Source organism: Myiozetetes cayanensis, unplaced genomic scaffold (genome assembly GCF_022539395.1).
Source record: "Myiozetetes cayanensis isolate MyiCay16 unplaced genomic scaffold, myiCay2020 scf28, whole genome shotgun sequence".
NCBI classification, from domain to species: Eukaryota; Metazoa; Chordata; class Aves; order Passeriformes; family Tyrannidae; genus Myiozetetes; species Myiozetetes cayanensis.
The window spans coordinates 2,453,591-2,469,839 of NW_026087499.1; the positions used below are offsets into that span (position 1 = coordinate 2,453,591).

Here is a 16,249-nt window from a genome sequence, read left to right on the forward strand (position 1 = left end):
TCTCTGAGGCTTCAGGCAGAGAAGGCACTTCCATTTTCCCTCTCTTTCCATTTGGGACCAAGCCCAGCAAACAGACAGTGGGAGGGATGAAATGCTTTGTCACTGCATCTTCATTATCACTCAGCCCCCACTGAGGAGACCCAAGGGCAGGGCAGAGGGAAATAACATTTGCAGCCTCCTAAAATCTACTGTCACAGTGGAAAACCAGGCCAAAGTGTCCTCACAACTGTTCCCAGGGGTCTGTCACAGCCTCCTCGTGGGGGTTGTCCCTTTGCACATCCCCAGCCCACCATGGACTGGGAAATAAAGGCTGAAAGGTTTTGGTAACTCACAACTGAACCTCTCCCTCCTTATGGTCAAAGGGAGGGAAAACAGGGCCCTGAACAGACATTGAGGATGTCCCACTGTTCACACCATCAGCCACTTTCCCAGAAAACAAACCACTTAAAAGAAAGGAAAAAAGAAAGAAAGAAAGAAAAAAAAAAAAGCCTTGAGAATATTCAACATTTATTAAAAGTGCAATAAAAATAAACAGTTCTCCTGCCCATGGGACGAGGGAGCAGAAAGACCAGCCAGGAATTACAGGCAAGGTGTGTCACTGTGCATTTGTTCAGACCTTTGGCTCAGCACTAACACCCCAACCATGAGGAGTCCTTCCCATTCCAGGGATGCAGGAGGACTGGGACATCAGCCCTGTGCCTGCTCTGGGGGTTCAGGCACTTTGTCCTCAGACCCAAAACCGCTCTGGGGGTTCAGGCACTGGCCCTCAGACCCAAGGCTCCCCCCAGAAGACACTTCCAGGCTGATGGATCCTGCAGGAAGGGGTTCTTTGGCAGGACTTAGGGCTGGGACTGCAGGAAGCACCAAGGCTTAAAGAGAGCTGGAACGCTCCACTCGGCGACACACTCATCTCCTGGCACTGGCCAGGTCACAAACACACCTACAACACCCCTATCAGCAGATACAACACTTGCCTTGCCACAGAGGTGCATTGGGGTGGAAAAAAGGGTCGTGCAGCAAAGGAATGGCAGAGCTGCATCAAGCTTAGAGGGGCCCAGCTCCAGAAATTCAGCTCAGATCATTCCCCCCCACGCTGCTCTCAGGAGGGGTGGCTTAAAGCACAGTGCACAGAGCTGGGTCCCTGCTCCTCAGCACCCAGGGGTGGGACCTCAGCTCAGCCCCACGAGGATGGAGGTGCTCCTCTGGTGCCTCCAAATTCTGCTGGAGGGTTAAAGGGTTTGCAGGTTGCAGGCTCTCACACGGGGAGCAGGGATCGTTCCAACGTGGCTTTTTGCATAAAAATCTAGAACTGCTACAGCCAAAAAGGAGGTGTGAGGAGAGGTATCAGCTGGGTCCAGGCAGTGCTCTCCACTTCTCACCCTCACAGAGGCAGAGTTACTGCAGGATTTAGGCTGAGAACACTTCGTAGCTTAGAAATGGTTGACCCGATGAAAACGTGACAGGTTCTGCTAAAGCCCTGAGCAGGCAACAACCCTGGGAAAGCTTCAAGCAAAGAGTTGTCTCTGCTCCTTTGTGTGTAAAAAATAAGAATTTTAAATTAAAATAGTAAAAAAACCCAAAAAACCACCAAACCAAAAAAACAACCCTGAAGCTGAGCCTTGATGCCCTAATGAATGTCCAGAGGCACTTTCACATAAATATCAACCTACTGATGCAGGGGGAGAGTGGGAGGAGATGCTTCTCATGAATAAGTTAGGATGAGGCATGTTCTTGGGGGCAGGTTCTCAGGCAGCTTCTCCCCTCCTCTCCAAATCCAAGGTGCTTGGGGAAGGCAAGACAGGCCAAAAAAAAAAAAAAATTGTCCTCAGTTGCAGAGCTTGGGAAGGGTGGACGTAAACACTGGAAATCCTGCATTCCAAAAGCAGAAGGAAGAAGGGTGGCAGGTTTGTAACTGGGAGAAAATAAGATTACAGAGCTGAGATGTTCCCAGTGTGTGAAGTGTCTCCCACTTGTTTTTACACACACAGCTCAGCCTTGTCCCCAGAGTCCCACAGTTCCCTGATATAACAGCCTGAAAAGCTGCTATTAATTGATAATATTGAATGCTGAGAACACTGTGATTTCCCCCCTCGCTGGGAACATTGTAAACGTGTTTCTCTGTTGAGATCTCACCCCCACCACCACCCCCACTTTTCTCCCACAGCCACATCTTTAGGCTCCATCAAATTCCACCACGCATTTGCAGGCAGAGCCTCTCAGAGACGTGGCCAGGCCGAGCTCCAGAGGAGCTGGTCCAAAAAAAAAACAACCCAGCCTGGTGGTGACACTCTGGGTGACCCCCAGGGGAACATTCCTACCTGTGGAGCCTCCACACAGCTCCTCTATCGCCCTGAATTACTCATCCCTGAAACCTTCGGGCTCTTGATGGTGAGGTTCTCGTAGAGGACGGAAGCTGACTCCTCATCCACCCTGCCAGGAAACAAAGCCCTGTCATCAACAGCCTCACCGCTCTGGATCTTTGCCCAGAGGCTGGTGGTCAGTGGGAAGTGGGGAATGGCCCAGCCAAGCTCCCTTTTTGCCCTCCCCAGCCTTGTACACAGGGTGACATCGTGTTCCCACTGTTCTCATTCCCTGTTTTCTCCCCCTCTGGCTCGGCCACCCCTCCTTGGTTCAAATGCTTGGGAATGGAGCCTGTAGATGACACGTGTCCCCACCCACTCACCTTCAACCACAATCCCCTCTCCAGCACTCACAGGTGTCCCATTACTTGGGGCAAGGGCAAAAACATAATTTGGGGTAATTTATCTCTGTGTATGTAAGGAATTCATGCTCTTTAGCCCATGCTCCTGCTCTAGGTGGACTCAAATACACCTCTCTCTGCTCTTGTCTCATCTTCCTTCAGATTAAAGTGGCAGTGGCAGAGTTTCCCTCTCCAGCTGATTCTCTAGAGCCAGGGATAACAGGACACTACTCTCTAAAGGAGTATTTATATATCTTTATCTATAGACATATATCTAAAGATCTATTTCCTCCTCCCCCTTCCAAGAGGGAAGGTGGTGCTACCCCTGCTGCTGACAGTGGGCTGGGACCACTCATTTATTTGGGCCATTCCCACACGACACCCAGCAGCTGGTCAGGATTCAGGTGTGGGGAAAGACACTCTGGAAAAGGATAAACACAGGGAGAGCCCCTCAGCTTACACAGAGGGGGTCCGTGGGGAGGGGGGCTGCCCTTTGGCTCTGCCCTTTTCCGTGGGAGGGTAGCCAATGTTCAGGTAGTCTCGTTCTTTCCTTTTATTCCTCTGGAAGACAAAGCAAAGACAATAAAACCCCCACTTAAGGCAGGTAGAGAGAAAAAAAAAGCAGCTTTCCAAGGTGGGGATGGATCACTGGTTGGACTCGATCTCGGAGGTCTTTCCCAACCTCAACGGCTTTGAATTTGAGTTCCAGGGAGAAGGTGGGATGGTGTTCCCTTCCAGCCAAGCCCAAGGGGGACGTTCCCTCACCTGTTCTTCTTCCAACCTCTTCTGCTCAGCCTCGATGAACTGCTGCACTGCCATGTAAACAAACTTGTACTGAGCCTCCGTCTGCACCATCCCCGAGCGCTGCCGCCGCACCATCTGGATCGTCTTGGGGATGTCGATGTCACAGTCCAGACCTGCTCCAGAGCCAGCAGAGTGATGGTGATGGAATGAAAATTAATTCCAAGGAGGGCTTCCCTTAAGACAGTTTGAAAGCTCTCGCCCTCTGGCTGCTCAGGAAGGGAGGGCTGGGGAAAGGATGAGGAAAGGATGAGGGAAGTCTGGGGAAGGGGTGACTTGCTTGGAGCAAAGGGAGAGGAGGGAACTAGGTCTGTTCTGCAGCAACTTCCTACAAATCCAAACTTCCCACCCTCAAAAGGTTTGTAAAATCGATTTAAAGAAGTTCCCTCTACAGGGAAGAATTTAGGAGGGTTATTTTGAAATCCTGGCCCCACTGATGCCAACGAGAGCCCCCCTGGGCTGTGTTGCTGACAACATCTCCCTTCCTAGGGGGAGTGCCCGTGGCCAGGGAGACATACCTTGCCTGTGGATGATATCCACCAGGATGTCGATCACTATGATGGTGCCTGTGCGTCCTATTCCAGCACTGGGAAGAGAAAACAAAGGAGGGAACATTCCCAGAGTTAGTCAAGGCCAGTTCCATTTTCACCCCACCCCAGGCAGGCTTGGCATGGCTGGGGTGAGAGAAGCCAAGGCAAGGCGTGATTCCTTGGAGATCAGAGTCTGTGATTATTGAGAGATAAATATATATATTTATCTAGAAATACATATTTAATATCTATTTTATATATTATCTTTATATAGAATAGATATTTTATATATTTTTACATATCATATATTTTATATATAATATACATGTCTATATTATATTTTATATATTTAATATATTTTACAGATGTCTATTTTAAAAATAGATATTTATATATTTATATATAATATACTTTACTATTTTACACGTTATATATTCAATACATAATATATTTTTATATTATATATTTTAACATTTTACACATTACATATTCAATATATAATATATTATAATATATTTTATATATTATATAAAATACGTTTATAAATATATATTTAAATAAAAATATATAAAATATGTATTATGTAATACATTAAGCACATATTTATATATTTAATATATCATCTATAATATATATTTAATATATATTGTATATAAAATATGTTTATAAATATATATAATATATAAAATATGTATTATGTAATACATTAAGCACATATTTATATATTTAATATATAATCTATAATATATATTTTATATATATGGTATATAAAATATGTCTATAAATATATTTAATATATATTAAAATATGTATTATGTAATACATTAAACACATATTTATATATTCAATACATAATCTATACTATATATTTTATATATAGTATATAAAATATGTCTATAAATATATTTAAATAAATATATATTATGTAATACATTAAACACATATTTATATATTATATACAAAATTAAATAGATATTAAATATTCTGTACTTTTTTTTTTTAAAATGTGTTATTTTACATTCTATTTCCCAGTTGGCCTCCAGCAGCTCCTGTGCTGACCCATGGTGCACCCCCATTCCCACCCCCCGCCCCATGTCCATACCTGCAGTGCACCACGATGGGCCCCGTGCCCGGAATGCTCCGCTGGGCCCGATTCACCTGGTCCAGGAAGCTGAGGACCCCTCCCGGCTCGTTGGGCACGCCGTGGTCGGGCCAGCTGAAGTACTGGTAGTGCCTCACCAGCCTGGGCCGCTCGTCCTGCCGGGGGTGACACCGCCACAACCTCCTGGGGGAAGGGGGAAACCTCCACCTCCCCCTGCCCCCAGCACAGCAACCCACGAACCGCTCCCACAACGGCCCACGAACCGCTCCACACAACGGCGCGACCCAAAGCAGGGCGGGCACCATGCGGGAAAACCCGGCGAAGGTTTTCCCTCCCGTGGGGCTCCAGCCCATCCCGTGCCCGGGGGAGCCGCGGGATTCACTCACCCTGCCCGGCCGCAGGATCTCCAGCTCCCGCAGGAGGTAGCCCTGGGCCTCGCGCTCGCTCACGTGGCGCACGCAGATGCCCCCAAACTCCTTGGTGCTGCCCTTGTCGGGCCAGTAACGGAAGCATTTGTTCTGTGGGGACAGCAGGGAGGCTCCTCAGCCAAAATCCGGGGGGTCTGAGCCCCCCCTGCGTCAGGGGGTGATGCTGCAGCTGCCGGGGGTGCAGCTCCAGTGGGGAGGTGTAAAAGGAGAGCCGTGCACACAGTGTTGGCTTTGGACCTTTGGAGAGGGCCATTCCTACAGGAAATATGGGATCCCTGGGGGAATCTCCTGGGGAGACCTTATAGGAGCTTCCCAATGTGTAAAGGGGGCTTGCAAGAGAGATGGAGAGACTTCCCACAAGGAGTGACAGGACAAGGGAGAACAGCATGAGGTTGAAGGAGGGCAGGGTTGGATGGGATATCAGGAAGGAATTCTTCCCCAGGAGGGTGGGGAGACCCTGGCACAGGTTGCCCAGAGAAGCTGTGGCTGCCCCAGCCCTGAATTGTCCAAGACCGGGCTGGAGCAACACGGCTTAGTGGAAGGTGTCCCTGCCCGTTGCAGGGTTTGGAACTGGATGATCTGTAAGGTCCTTTCCAACCCAAACCATTCCATGATTCCATGATTTCCTTCCTCCACCAGCCCCTTCCTCAGGTAAGGCACTGCTTTACCAAAGTTACGGTCTTGACACGCAGCACCTGAGCTGTGGGTCTGCTCACTGCCTAATTCCTGAGCCAAACCTCCATCCCAAGGAGCTCCAGAGCCTGCCTGTCCCTTCCTGTCCTCCCTGTACTGTGTGACTTTGCCAGCACAAAAGAGGCTGTGAGCAGAGCTATCTTTATCTCCTCCTTGCAGCTTCCCCCTCGTTCCTCAGCCAAGCTGCCTGTGCCAATCCTAATTAGCTCCTGTCTGCCAGGGAAGGAGGCAGTTCTGCCCGGAATTTCACTGGATTCCCTGGCCCCTGCCACCCACTCCTGGTGAAACCCATTCAGGTGGCACACAAAGGGGTGTATAATTTGTTTTCCCCCCTCGCACAGCTTGGAACATCCCTCACTCCACCTTCAGCTTGCTGTGACACACATGATGATTTCTGTCTCTCTACCTCTGTCACCTGCAGTCCCCCAGAGCCTTGAGGCAGATCCTGGGAGGGACACCCTGTTCAGATCTGTGGGATGTGCAGAGCCAGGTGTTATTTTCCCTCCATGAAGAAGAGTTAACACAACACGACAAGACAGAGGAAGAACTAAATTAAACGAGAGCTAGACAGAGGCTGCTTAACTGAACACCACTAGGACTGGCAGCAGGAATCTTTCAGGCTTGGGGGCAGTGCCAGGAGACCCTGCAAGTGCTCACCCGGCCCCGTTCCACCTCCTTGGTGGTCATGACAATGACGTGGGTGTTCTCCTGGTACACCATGGCCCAGAAGTCGTTCACAGTGGTCTGCAGGCAGCCCTGGGTGGCTATGTAGACCTTGCAGTGCTCTGAGCTCCTTCCGTCTTCAGGGATGCTCTGAGGAACAAAGAGTGGGGGGGGGAAGAAAAGCCATGGAGTGAGGAGCCAGGAATTGCTTTAGCAGCGAGGTCAGCACATCCAGCCACGCAGGATTCCTAAACCAGCTGATTTCCCTCCGGTTCTTCAGCCACTCTCATCACCAGCTTCAGCAGAGCTGTCAGAAAATGCTCTGCCAGCCTCCAGGGACCTTCCTCCTGCTGTAACACAACTGCTGTGCAGCAGAGCCTTCCTTCCCAGCAGGGACTGCCGATGTTTCAGGTGGATGTGGCTGGAATGAAGCCACTCTGATGGTTTCCCAAAGGATGGTGTGTAAGAGCCAGAGCAGCATTGCTGGAAATGCAGCTTCAAGCAGCTCTTGGTTGAGAGAGAACAATTTCAGAGATAATGTTCAGTAGCTGAAAATCAGGGTCAGGCCCCTGGGACCCTGTGAACAGGTAAGGAAAGGAGGGGATGGAGATAAACTCTCAGACAGGGCAGGGTGGAATGATGAGATCCCTTGGCACACAGCAGAAAAAAAAATCCAGTGTTTGGCCTGGATCCAGTGAAAGAGACTGATCCTGAGAGGTTATTCCCACTAAAGTCACACAGAAACAGTGCTGGGCTGAGGGGCAGCCCCACGTGGGGTCCCCCCTTCCCCAGGTACCTTGATGTAGTTGGCATTGATGTAGTCTGAGCCAGGCACACTCTCATCCACGTCCCTGAGGGCCACCCGGGTGGTGTCAACTGCAGGAGGAGAGTCCAGGATGAGCGGGAGCCACACAGGCAGGAGCAGGGAGGGGTTGGGTGGACATCAGTGGTGGAGACTGACCCCTGAGCAAGTTTTCCAGGGTTTCCTTTGGAGGCTCAGAGAATCAGAGAATATCCCAAAGCTGGAAGGGGCCCACAAGGATCATCCAGTCCAACCCCTGGCCCTGCCCAGGACACTCCAACAATCCCACCCTGTCCCTCAGAGTGTTGTCCAAACCCTCTCTGGCAGCCTCGGGGCTGTGACCAAACCCTGGGGAGCCTGTTCAGTGCCAACCACCCTCTGGGTGAAGAGCCTTTCCCTGAGATCCAACCTGACCCTGCCCTGGCACCGCTCCATATGACTCCTCTGGATTCAGAGGAGAGCAATTTGCCAATTTTCCACACCAAATGGAAGATCCAGGTCAAAAAGGGGATGGAGACCACCACGACCTGGACCCCTTCTCTAGGACAGGGACCACCTCCTTCCAACCCAGCTCTGATCAGAAAGCTCTGCAGGGTTCCCCAGCCCCAGGAAAGGCTGCAGGAACTGTGGTGGAAAACCCCAACCCCGTGTCCGGTGTCTCCTTACAGGGAAGGATGTTCTTGTAGCGGTTCTTGGCCTTGTTCTCCGGTCGCTGTCCCTCCTTCCTGGGGTACAGGAGCTTGCACTCCTGCTGCTGCAGCATCTGTGGGGACAGAACCAAAGAACAGGCTGTGCTTGGGCACACAAGGCGAGTCAGAGGCAAGGGAAAGGCTCTTTGGACTTCCTAATACTGGGAAGAGCAGAGGGAGTGCTGGCAGGAAGGGAAAAGCAGCCAAGAAGCAGCTTGACAGGGAGAGTTAATGGAGGAAGAAGGCAAAAATCCCTGCAGGGAACAGCAGGGATAAGGAAAGAGAAACTGCCACAGGAAAGAGCAGCTTAAAAGAGGAGCAGGAATTAACTCAGTTGAACACAGAAAACAGGGAAAGGAGGAAGCGTTGAGAAAAGGTCCTCAGTGCTGGAAAACCCCGAAAATGGAATATTCCTCACCCACAGGCCTAAGCAGGACAGAGCAGGAGAGCATCCCATACCTCAAACTCTTCCCAGAATCCCTGCTTGGCCTTCTCACTGTGATCTGCCATTTTGTTGAGCTCCTTCACCCTGTTCTCGATGTTGGCCGCGTTGATGCGCGTGGCGTTGAAGGGCTGGAAGGTGGAGACAGGACATGAATCACCCCCAGGAACAGGGAAAAAAACCCCAGTTCCCAAATCCCTGGGGTGCTGGCAAGAGCTGGGGACCATTCCTGGCACCAGGGACCTCTGGCAAGTGTGAGCCTGGACGAGCAGGACGAGCAGCCAGCGGGATGTTCCAGATGGGAGCAGGAGTTCCCAAAGAGCAGGGGGCAGATCTGTGCGCTCCCCCCGGAGTTTTACCTGCTTCAGGTGAACCACAGCTCCAGACTTCTCCACCATGGGGTTCTTCTTGTAGTGCTCCACCAGGTCTGTGAGCGTGTCAAACCTCTCTCCTCCCCCCACGTCGTACTTCCCATCCAGCTGCGGGAGAAGACACCAAATCCACTGCGACTCGGCTCCCAGCGGGATCCCCCAACCCCGTGGGAGCAGGGACAGCCCCTTTCCCCACCTGGTAGTGGATCATCACGTGGGTCACGTGTGGTTTTCGGTCCCCAGTCTCCATCTTGTCCTCGTTGGTCAGCACCGACAGGACGAAGTCTCCCGGTTTGCTCTGGCTCTCCCTCACCAGGAAACTTCCCGGCTTCCCCTTCTCCGTCAGCAGCTTCTCCGCCTCCTTGCCCGTGAGGTGCCCGTGGTACCACCTGGGGAGCAGCAAAGCAGGGCAAGGTCACCCCAGGAACCTCCCTCAGACCAGGGGCTGCCGGGGGTGATGCTCGTGGAAAACCCGTTCCCGGGCTCCCAAATCCGACCGCTCGACCCACTCGGGTTTATTTCGGGAGCAGTCCCTGGTGGCTCCAACCCCAGCAGCCTGCAATGTCACATCCATACCTTTCCCCAGGCTGCAGGTGGCAGGACTTGGCCGAGGGACAGGCTCTGACACGTGATTCTCACGGTGCTTTCTCGAAGGTGGCTTTTTCTTTAGTTTTTTAATAATTTTTCCTTTGATTTTTTTTTTTTTTAATTCATTTCCCTTAACTTTTTTTTTTATATATGGAAGAGGAGGAGCTCTTGGGAGTCAGCAGGGGTGCAGTCAGACAGTGCCAGGCACGAGCACAGGGTTCAAGGCCAGGTTGGACGGGGCTTTCAGCAAGCTGGGCTAGTGGGAGGTGTCCCTGCCCATGGCAGGGGGTGGAATGGGATGAGATTTAAGGTATTTAAGGTTTGCTGTATTCCAACACCACTCTCATTTCATCTAGTCAGAGGATTTGGACTCTTCTCCTTCCCTGTGCCACCAGCAGTGAGGTCTGGAGAAGTCTTTATGGGCCTTCCCTCCCAAACCAGCCTGTCCTTGGTGGGAGGAGAGGGGGAAGCCTGGCTGAGGGAAGGGGGGTTCCACTTTTCCAGGGTTTCTGCTCACAGGGGGCTGCTTTTCACACCACAGGGAGCAGAGGAACCTCCCTGGCAGCAAAGGAGCACATGAGCTGGAGGGACTTCCCAGGGCTCACATGACCCTCGGAGGGCAGAGCTCTGCTGCATTTTGGGAACTGAAAGGAGTCATGGCCATGAAGGCAGAGCTGTGAGGAGCCTGTGCCAGCCTCCCCCTTCCCAGCATGTGACACTGGGGGAGCTGAGGGGGAGGAAAAGGAAAAAAAAGGGGTCACTGGAACATCGTCATGGCTGGGGTTTCATCACTGACATTAATGGCTTATGCTGGATCAGTCTTTTTAATCTCAGTTTAGGTGTTAAGTGCTGGTTTCTTTAACTTTATGTAAGCCTTGTTTAATTTCAGTTTTCTTTGCTAGTCTTTCCCTCACAAATTGCTGCTGATCGTGATTTTAACTTCCCAATTGTCTGTAAGAATAAGTAACCTACAGACCAGGAAAAAAAAAAAAAGCTTTGGTGATAAGAGTCACAAGCTGAAATGACACTTTGGTTTGGAACACAAAGGAATTCTCCTTACAAGACACTGTTTTCCTTGCCCCAACATCCTCCCTCCAACACCCTCCTCCTATTATCATTACAATAAAAAGTAAGAGTTGTTTCTGCTGTGACTTTTGGGATTAGCTGCAGGGGTGTTTGCATGTCTTTAAAAAAAAGGGTTTGCAAACACTTCAGATGAAGGCAAAACAAAACAGCTCTTTCAGGGAACTAATCTGCTGTCAGATAAAGTGGTGTCATTATATCCCCCCAGACGAAGGGGAGGGAAAAAAAGGTCATTAATCAGGTGGAAACAGCCTGAAGCAGCCCAAGGAGAGTCATCCATCCCTGCAAGACAATCCTTGCTGGGATGAACAGGGGCTACAGGCTGAGATGGGGTGGGGGAAATGCTTCCCTTGGGGAATTTCTTGCCCAGGAGGACAAACCACCTGTTGTAGGTGTTTTGTTTCCTTTGGAAACAAAACTGTGGGACTCTTGGGATACACCCGCAGGGCTCTTTGTGGATGGATTCACTCTGCTCATATTGGATGGGGCTCTGAGCAACCTCATCCAGTTAAATTAAATGCCACCTGGCAAGAAAGCATCCCCAGCACGGGGCAGGGCGGTGGGAGAGGGTGGGTTACCTCTCCGAGGTGGGGTCCTGGCAGTTCAGAGGGTACTTGAGCTCGATGACGTTGCTGTTCTTCTCCCTCAGCAGCCCCTGCTGCTCGGTGTAGTACTGCACCAGCTCTGCCAGGGTGGCAAACTTCTCACCCCCATACAGGTCATAGTAATCCCCTGTGTTCTGGATCTTGATGTGGGTCACCTCGTCGTTCCTCCTGAGGGGGGAAGGCAAAAAATCACCGTCAGCACGAGGGAATGGGAACCCCCACAGCCCAGCTGCCTCCTGAGCACCTTAGGGTGTCCTTAAAACAGCCCTGACTTGCTAAAAACACTTCATTAGTGAGAATCAGCAACTCCAGTTCGCTCCTGGATGCTTTGTCTGGCCTTGAGACGATTTCCAGTTCGTGCTAGTCCGGTGACAACAACCGAGTGTGAACAGGCAGAGACAGCATCCTTGTCTTCCCATCATCCCACGTTAACAGCAGAATAAAACCAGGGAAAACGCTGACAGTCAGGCCTGAGGTGGGAAAAGCTGCATCTGGAGCCTGAACAGTCACGCTGCACCTCGGGAACAAGGTCTTGGAGACAGAAGCCAACCATCTGTAGTAGGGGGAGCTGCAGAGTGGCACTGCTGGGTGTTCAGAGAGACACGGATAACTCCCCCTGACACGTCTGCCCTGGCTGCCACCCCAAACCCAGCTGTTCTGCGGGCACAGACTTCGAAGTTTGGCGACACTCGCACGCAGGGGATGAGCGGAACTCGCTGGATGGGAATGAGAACTGGCTGTGAAATTCCCACCCCGGCCAGCAGGATGACAACGCCTCTCCTCCAAGAGGGGCTGGCACACCGAGTGCTTCTGCCATTCACGGCAGCAGCTGGCCCTGAAGAGCCCTTGTGCAGCCCAGAAGAAAACGGCACAGGCTGTTTTTAACCCGAGGCTCAAAAACCTCCCTTCCTTCCACAGCCCCATCCCCACCTCCCAAGCTCCAGCCCAGCCCACAAAGGCTCAGTTCACAGCCCCAGCCCCGAGGCCTGTGAGCCCTCCAGGGATGAAAAGCAGAGAGATAATCAAGGTCATTCATCCCCCATCCCTCCACCCCGAGCCCTCAAGGTCACTATAAACACAAAGGACAATGATCAGTGCCCATTTCCTTCCCATGGCCAGGCCTGGCAGCTCCAAGCTGGGCACCAAAACACGGGCATCCCGTGAACTGTGCCCTGGGCTCTCTGGCTGGTGAATTAACACACAGAGGAGGTGCCCAGAGTCCCTCAGCTGCCCGTGCTGGAGGGCACGGCCACATCTGGCTGAGCCATACACAGCTGGACAGGGAGGCAGCACTGGTTAAACAGCAGAGCCCCACTTTTTGGCAGCTTCACTGAGAGATGCCTCCATTCCAAGCTAAGCTTCTTTACACCATCCTTAAGCTAGATATCCAGGAGGGTTTCTTGATCCAAAATACTCCCACTTGTGAACCTGAGTCCACACTGCAGTGGTCACCAGGCGGATTTTGTTGGAGCAGAACACAGACAGTGACAACAGGACTCACAAAAAACCCAAGCAGACCCTGATTTTTCTGTCACTCAAGGCGAAAGAATCACTTGAAATGCCAGAAATAACTGCACCAGGTCTTTTCCAACCCAAACCATTCCATGATTCTATAAAATCCTCTGTGATTGCAGGTCTTAACCTGCACCCAGAGTGCATCTGTACTCGTGTTTTGGGAAGGAAGAGCCCAATTACCTCCAGGAAGGAATGCTCAGTGTTAGTGGGGAAATCACTGTGGGAGACTGAGCTCTGAGCAGAGTTTGTTTCCCAGCAGCTCTGTCCTGCATCCATGAGCCAGGATAAGATCTGTTCCCATAAAGCATGACCCAATTACCAAATTAACAGGGTCTCTGACGGATGGTTCTCAACTGTCTTGGCATTTCCATTCCTGTTGTGGCCAAGGGCCAAGCACCACTTAGGCAAACCCTCAACATGCCTTTTCCTTTGTTCAAGCTGTTCCCTGGACCTGGCCAGGTCTGCAAGAAGCTGCTCATGTTCTTTAGAAGTGACTGTAAATATTTGGTCCTCTGAGAACGTGCTCTGGCAGATCCCAGGCAAGGAAACACGGGGCACCTGGAGACAACGGGGGCGTTTCCTGAGTGGGGTCCCACATTTCTCCCCCCAAGCAGCCCTCACTTCCAAACTGAGGTTTCTTTTGTGCAAAATCACTCCTAAATTTTGAAGTATTCCCTGTCAGAAGCAAACCCAGCACCAGGCAGACAATATGAGCTGACAGAGAATACAAGACTGGTGAGGATGTGCACAAAGTGCCCATAAACCCTCCTTGCACCCTCCCAAAATCCCCTGATGACCAAACCCTTCTTCCACCACCCAGAGGAGCTTCCCCAGCTGGGGCTGAGCGTGGAAATACCTGCAGGGAGCAGTGCTGCAGCATCTGCAGGGGGACAAAACAGGCCAGCTCAGCTGCAGGCACAGGTTTCTCCCTCCAGCCTTGCTCAGAGTGACTCTCCTCTGCTGAAGCTGCCAGGCCACTTCCCTCCCTCCCCGCTGATGTGCTCCAAATCAGCGCTCGAGGATGAGCCAATAAATCCACTTTTGGCCCGTGGTTTGGCCTGGTAGCAGCTGCCAGCAGCTTGGATTGGGAAGGAGGGAGGACAGAAGGGAAGAGAAAGCAGCCACAGAGCTAAGCCATGGAAAACTTTGCAGAACTCCTACAACTATCCTCTCCCTGCCCCTCCTCGGGGACATGTGTCTGGACACTCACCAGCACATGGTGTGTGGTCTGCTCAGCCCAAACTCCAGCCCCTGCCTTCCTCCCAGCCCACATCCTCTCCAGAAGAAGGAAAGGGAGCTGCATTTCCCCTCCCTGCCTTTCAAAAGCCCTGGGTGAAGCTGAAGGGAGGGGGGGGGGAGGTGGTTTAAAAGAAGGAGGAAGAGGGTTTGATTGTTTTCCTGAAGGTACTTTCTCCTACTGACACCTCTATTTCAGGCACTCTTTCAAAGGTATCTGTATTGTTTCCTTTGAAAACCTTTTATTTCTCAGAAAGGAAGAAATATATATATATATATATATATAGACCTGTCCAGTTCAGAGATAAAAAAAATAATAAAAGAGCTCTGTCAGGATATAATTCCAGATGAGAATAATAACACATTGTTCCACCTTTGTCACAGGGAAAGGGGGAAGATAACTGCCCAGGCTTTCAGCTCTGGCAGCACATAAAGCTTCTCATTCTCTACTCTATTAGATGTTGCTGCTCGAATTCCCAAGAACATCAACGCACTCTTTTGGGGCCGTCACCAGTGGGGAAAGAGCAGATGAGATTTAGATTTCATTTTTTATATATTTCATATATTTCATACATTTTACCCATTAATATTTTATATCTTTTCTATAATATACAATTCTATTTCTTCATATTTTACAGATTTTAGCCACTTATATTTTTACTTTCTATAGTATACATTTCTATTTCTTTATATTTTATCTATTTTATCCATTTATATTTTATATATTTTCTATAGTATACATTTCTATTTCTTTATATTGTATAGATTGTATCTATTTATATTTTATAGTTCATATAGTACATATGTATAGTTATATTTTATATATTTATTTTTATTTTACAGGTTTTAACTATTTATATTTTATATTGTATATATTCACATTTGTTTATATATTTATATTTTGTATATATCCACATTTGTTTATATATATTTATATTTTGTATATATCCACATTTGTTTATATATTTATATTTTGTATATATTCACATTTGTTTATATATATTTATATTTTGTATATATCCACATTTGTTTATATATTTATATTTTGTATATATTCACATTTGTTTATATATATTTATATTTTATATATTTTATCAAGTTATATTTATATAGTTTATACCTTCCATATATTTTTATTATTCCATTTTATTTTTCTATTTCACTCAGATAAAACACGAGCCAAACCGGCCCAGCAAACCACCGACCACATGCAGTCAAACCTTCCACACCCAAGACTACGGGGGGGATGATTCCATCCTCTGATGTTAAGGCAGTGCTGTTGCTCCCCTGCTTTCCATTTCCATCTCCTCGCTGCAGGGCACCACTCGAGCACTAATTGGCTCGATTTATGGCCAAAACAACGTCGTTATTAAGCATTTACTGCAACCCTGATGTCTCCCCGTGGTAGGAAGTGGTCCAACCCCCCCTGACAACCTGACTCTCCCTTCCTCTCCCCTCTCTTCTTTCTGCACAGAGAAAGCAGGAGGGGGTAAAGAAATAACAGGGTCTTTCCACATCAGGACGCTGTTGAATGGCACAACCTGCACTGCCCCGGCTCGGCAGGGGCTGCCAGTGCTTCCCTTCCCCAGCACACTGCGCCCTGACTCAGGGGCTCACGTGGGAGGGGGCTCTGAGCTCACGGGGACATCACCCCCACACACACACACACGTATTTCCTCACCAGGAGTTGATTTTCCATTCTAATTAGAAGCACTTCCTGCCTCTCTCATTAACTCGCAGCCACTGCTGATGGCGAGATTGCCGGGGAGCCAGTGAGGTCACGCTCCCCACCCTGCCAACGCGCAGGAAAACCTGGGATTCTTCCCTTTCCACCTGGGATTCTTCCCTTTCCACCTGGGATTCTTCCCTTTCCACCTGGGATTCTTCCCTTTCCACCGTGTGGCCCCGTGCCCTGAGAGGCTGTGGGCAGTCAGAGCCCTGCGAGAGGCAAAGGGTCGGACTTTTTGGGATGGATCCCTCAGCACTAAAGGAAAACATCA

The 16,249-nt window shown here is 49.8% G+C and overlaps 1 protein-coding gene across 1 annotated transcript in view; it reads right to left on the minus strand.

Annotated features, from left to right (window-relative positions):
- Window positions 1-490: 490 nt before the first annotated feature.
- The window catches only part of LOC126643684 (tyrosine-protein phosphatase non-receptor type 11-like), a 34,521-nt gene continuing 18,762 nt past the window's right edge, over window positions 491-16,249 (minus strand). The window contains exons 3-16 of the mRNA XM_050322225.1: window positions 11,472-11,666; window positions 9,419-9,611; window positions 9,211-9,330; window positions 8,869-8,982; window positions 8,387-8,483; window positions 7,715-7,794; window positions 6,913-7,068; window positions 5,521-5,652; window positions 5,135-5,289; window positions 4,021-4,088; window positions 3,467-3,618; window positions 3,162-3,262; window positions 2,319-2,430; window positions 491-1,869 (exon numbers count right to left, since the gene is read on the minus strand). Of these exons, the coding sequence (XP_050178182.1) occupies window positions 2,343-2,430; window positions 3,162-3,262; window positions 3,467-3,618; window positions 4,021-4,088; window positions 5,135-5,289; window positions 5,521-5,652; window positions 6,913-7,068; window positions 7,715-7,794; window positions 8,387-8,483; window positions 8,869-8,982; window positions 9,211-9,330; window positions 9,419-9,611; window positions 11,472-11,666 (1,651 nt within the window). The 3' untranslated portion in view covers window positions 491-1,869; window positions 2,319-2,342. The remainder of the gene's footprint in view (window positions 1,870-2,318; window positions 2,431-3,161; window positions 3,263-3,466; window positions 3,619-4,020; window positions 4,089-5,134; window positions 5,290-5,520; window positions 5,653-6,912; window positions 7,069-7,714; window positions 7,795-8,386; window positions 8,484-8,868; window positions 8,983-9,210; window positions 9,331-9,418; window positions 9,612-11,471; window positions 11,667-16,249) is intronic.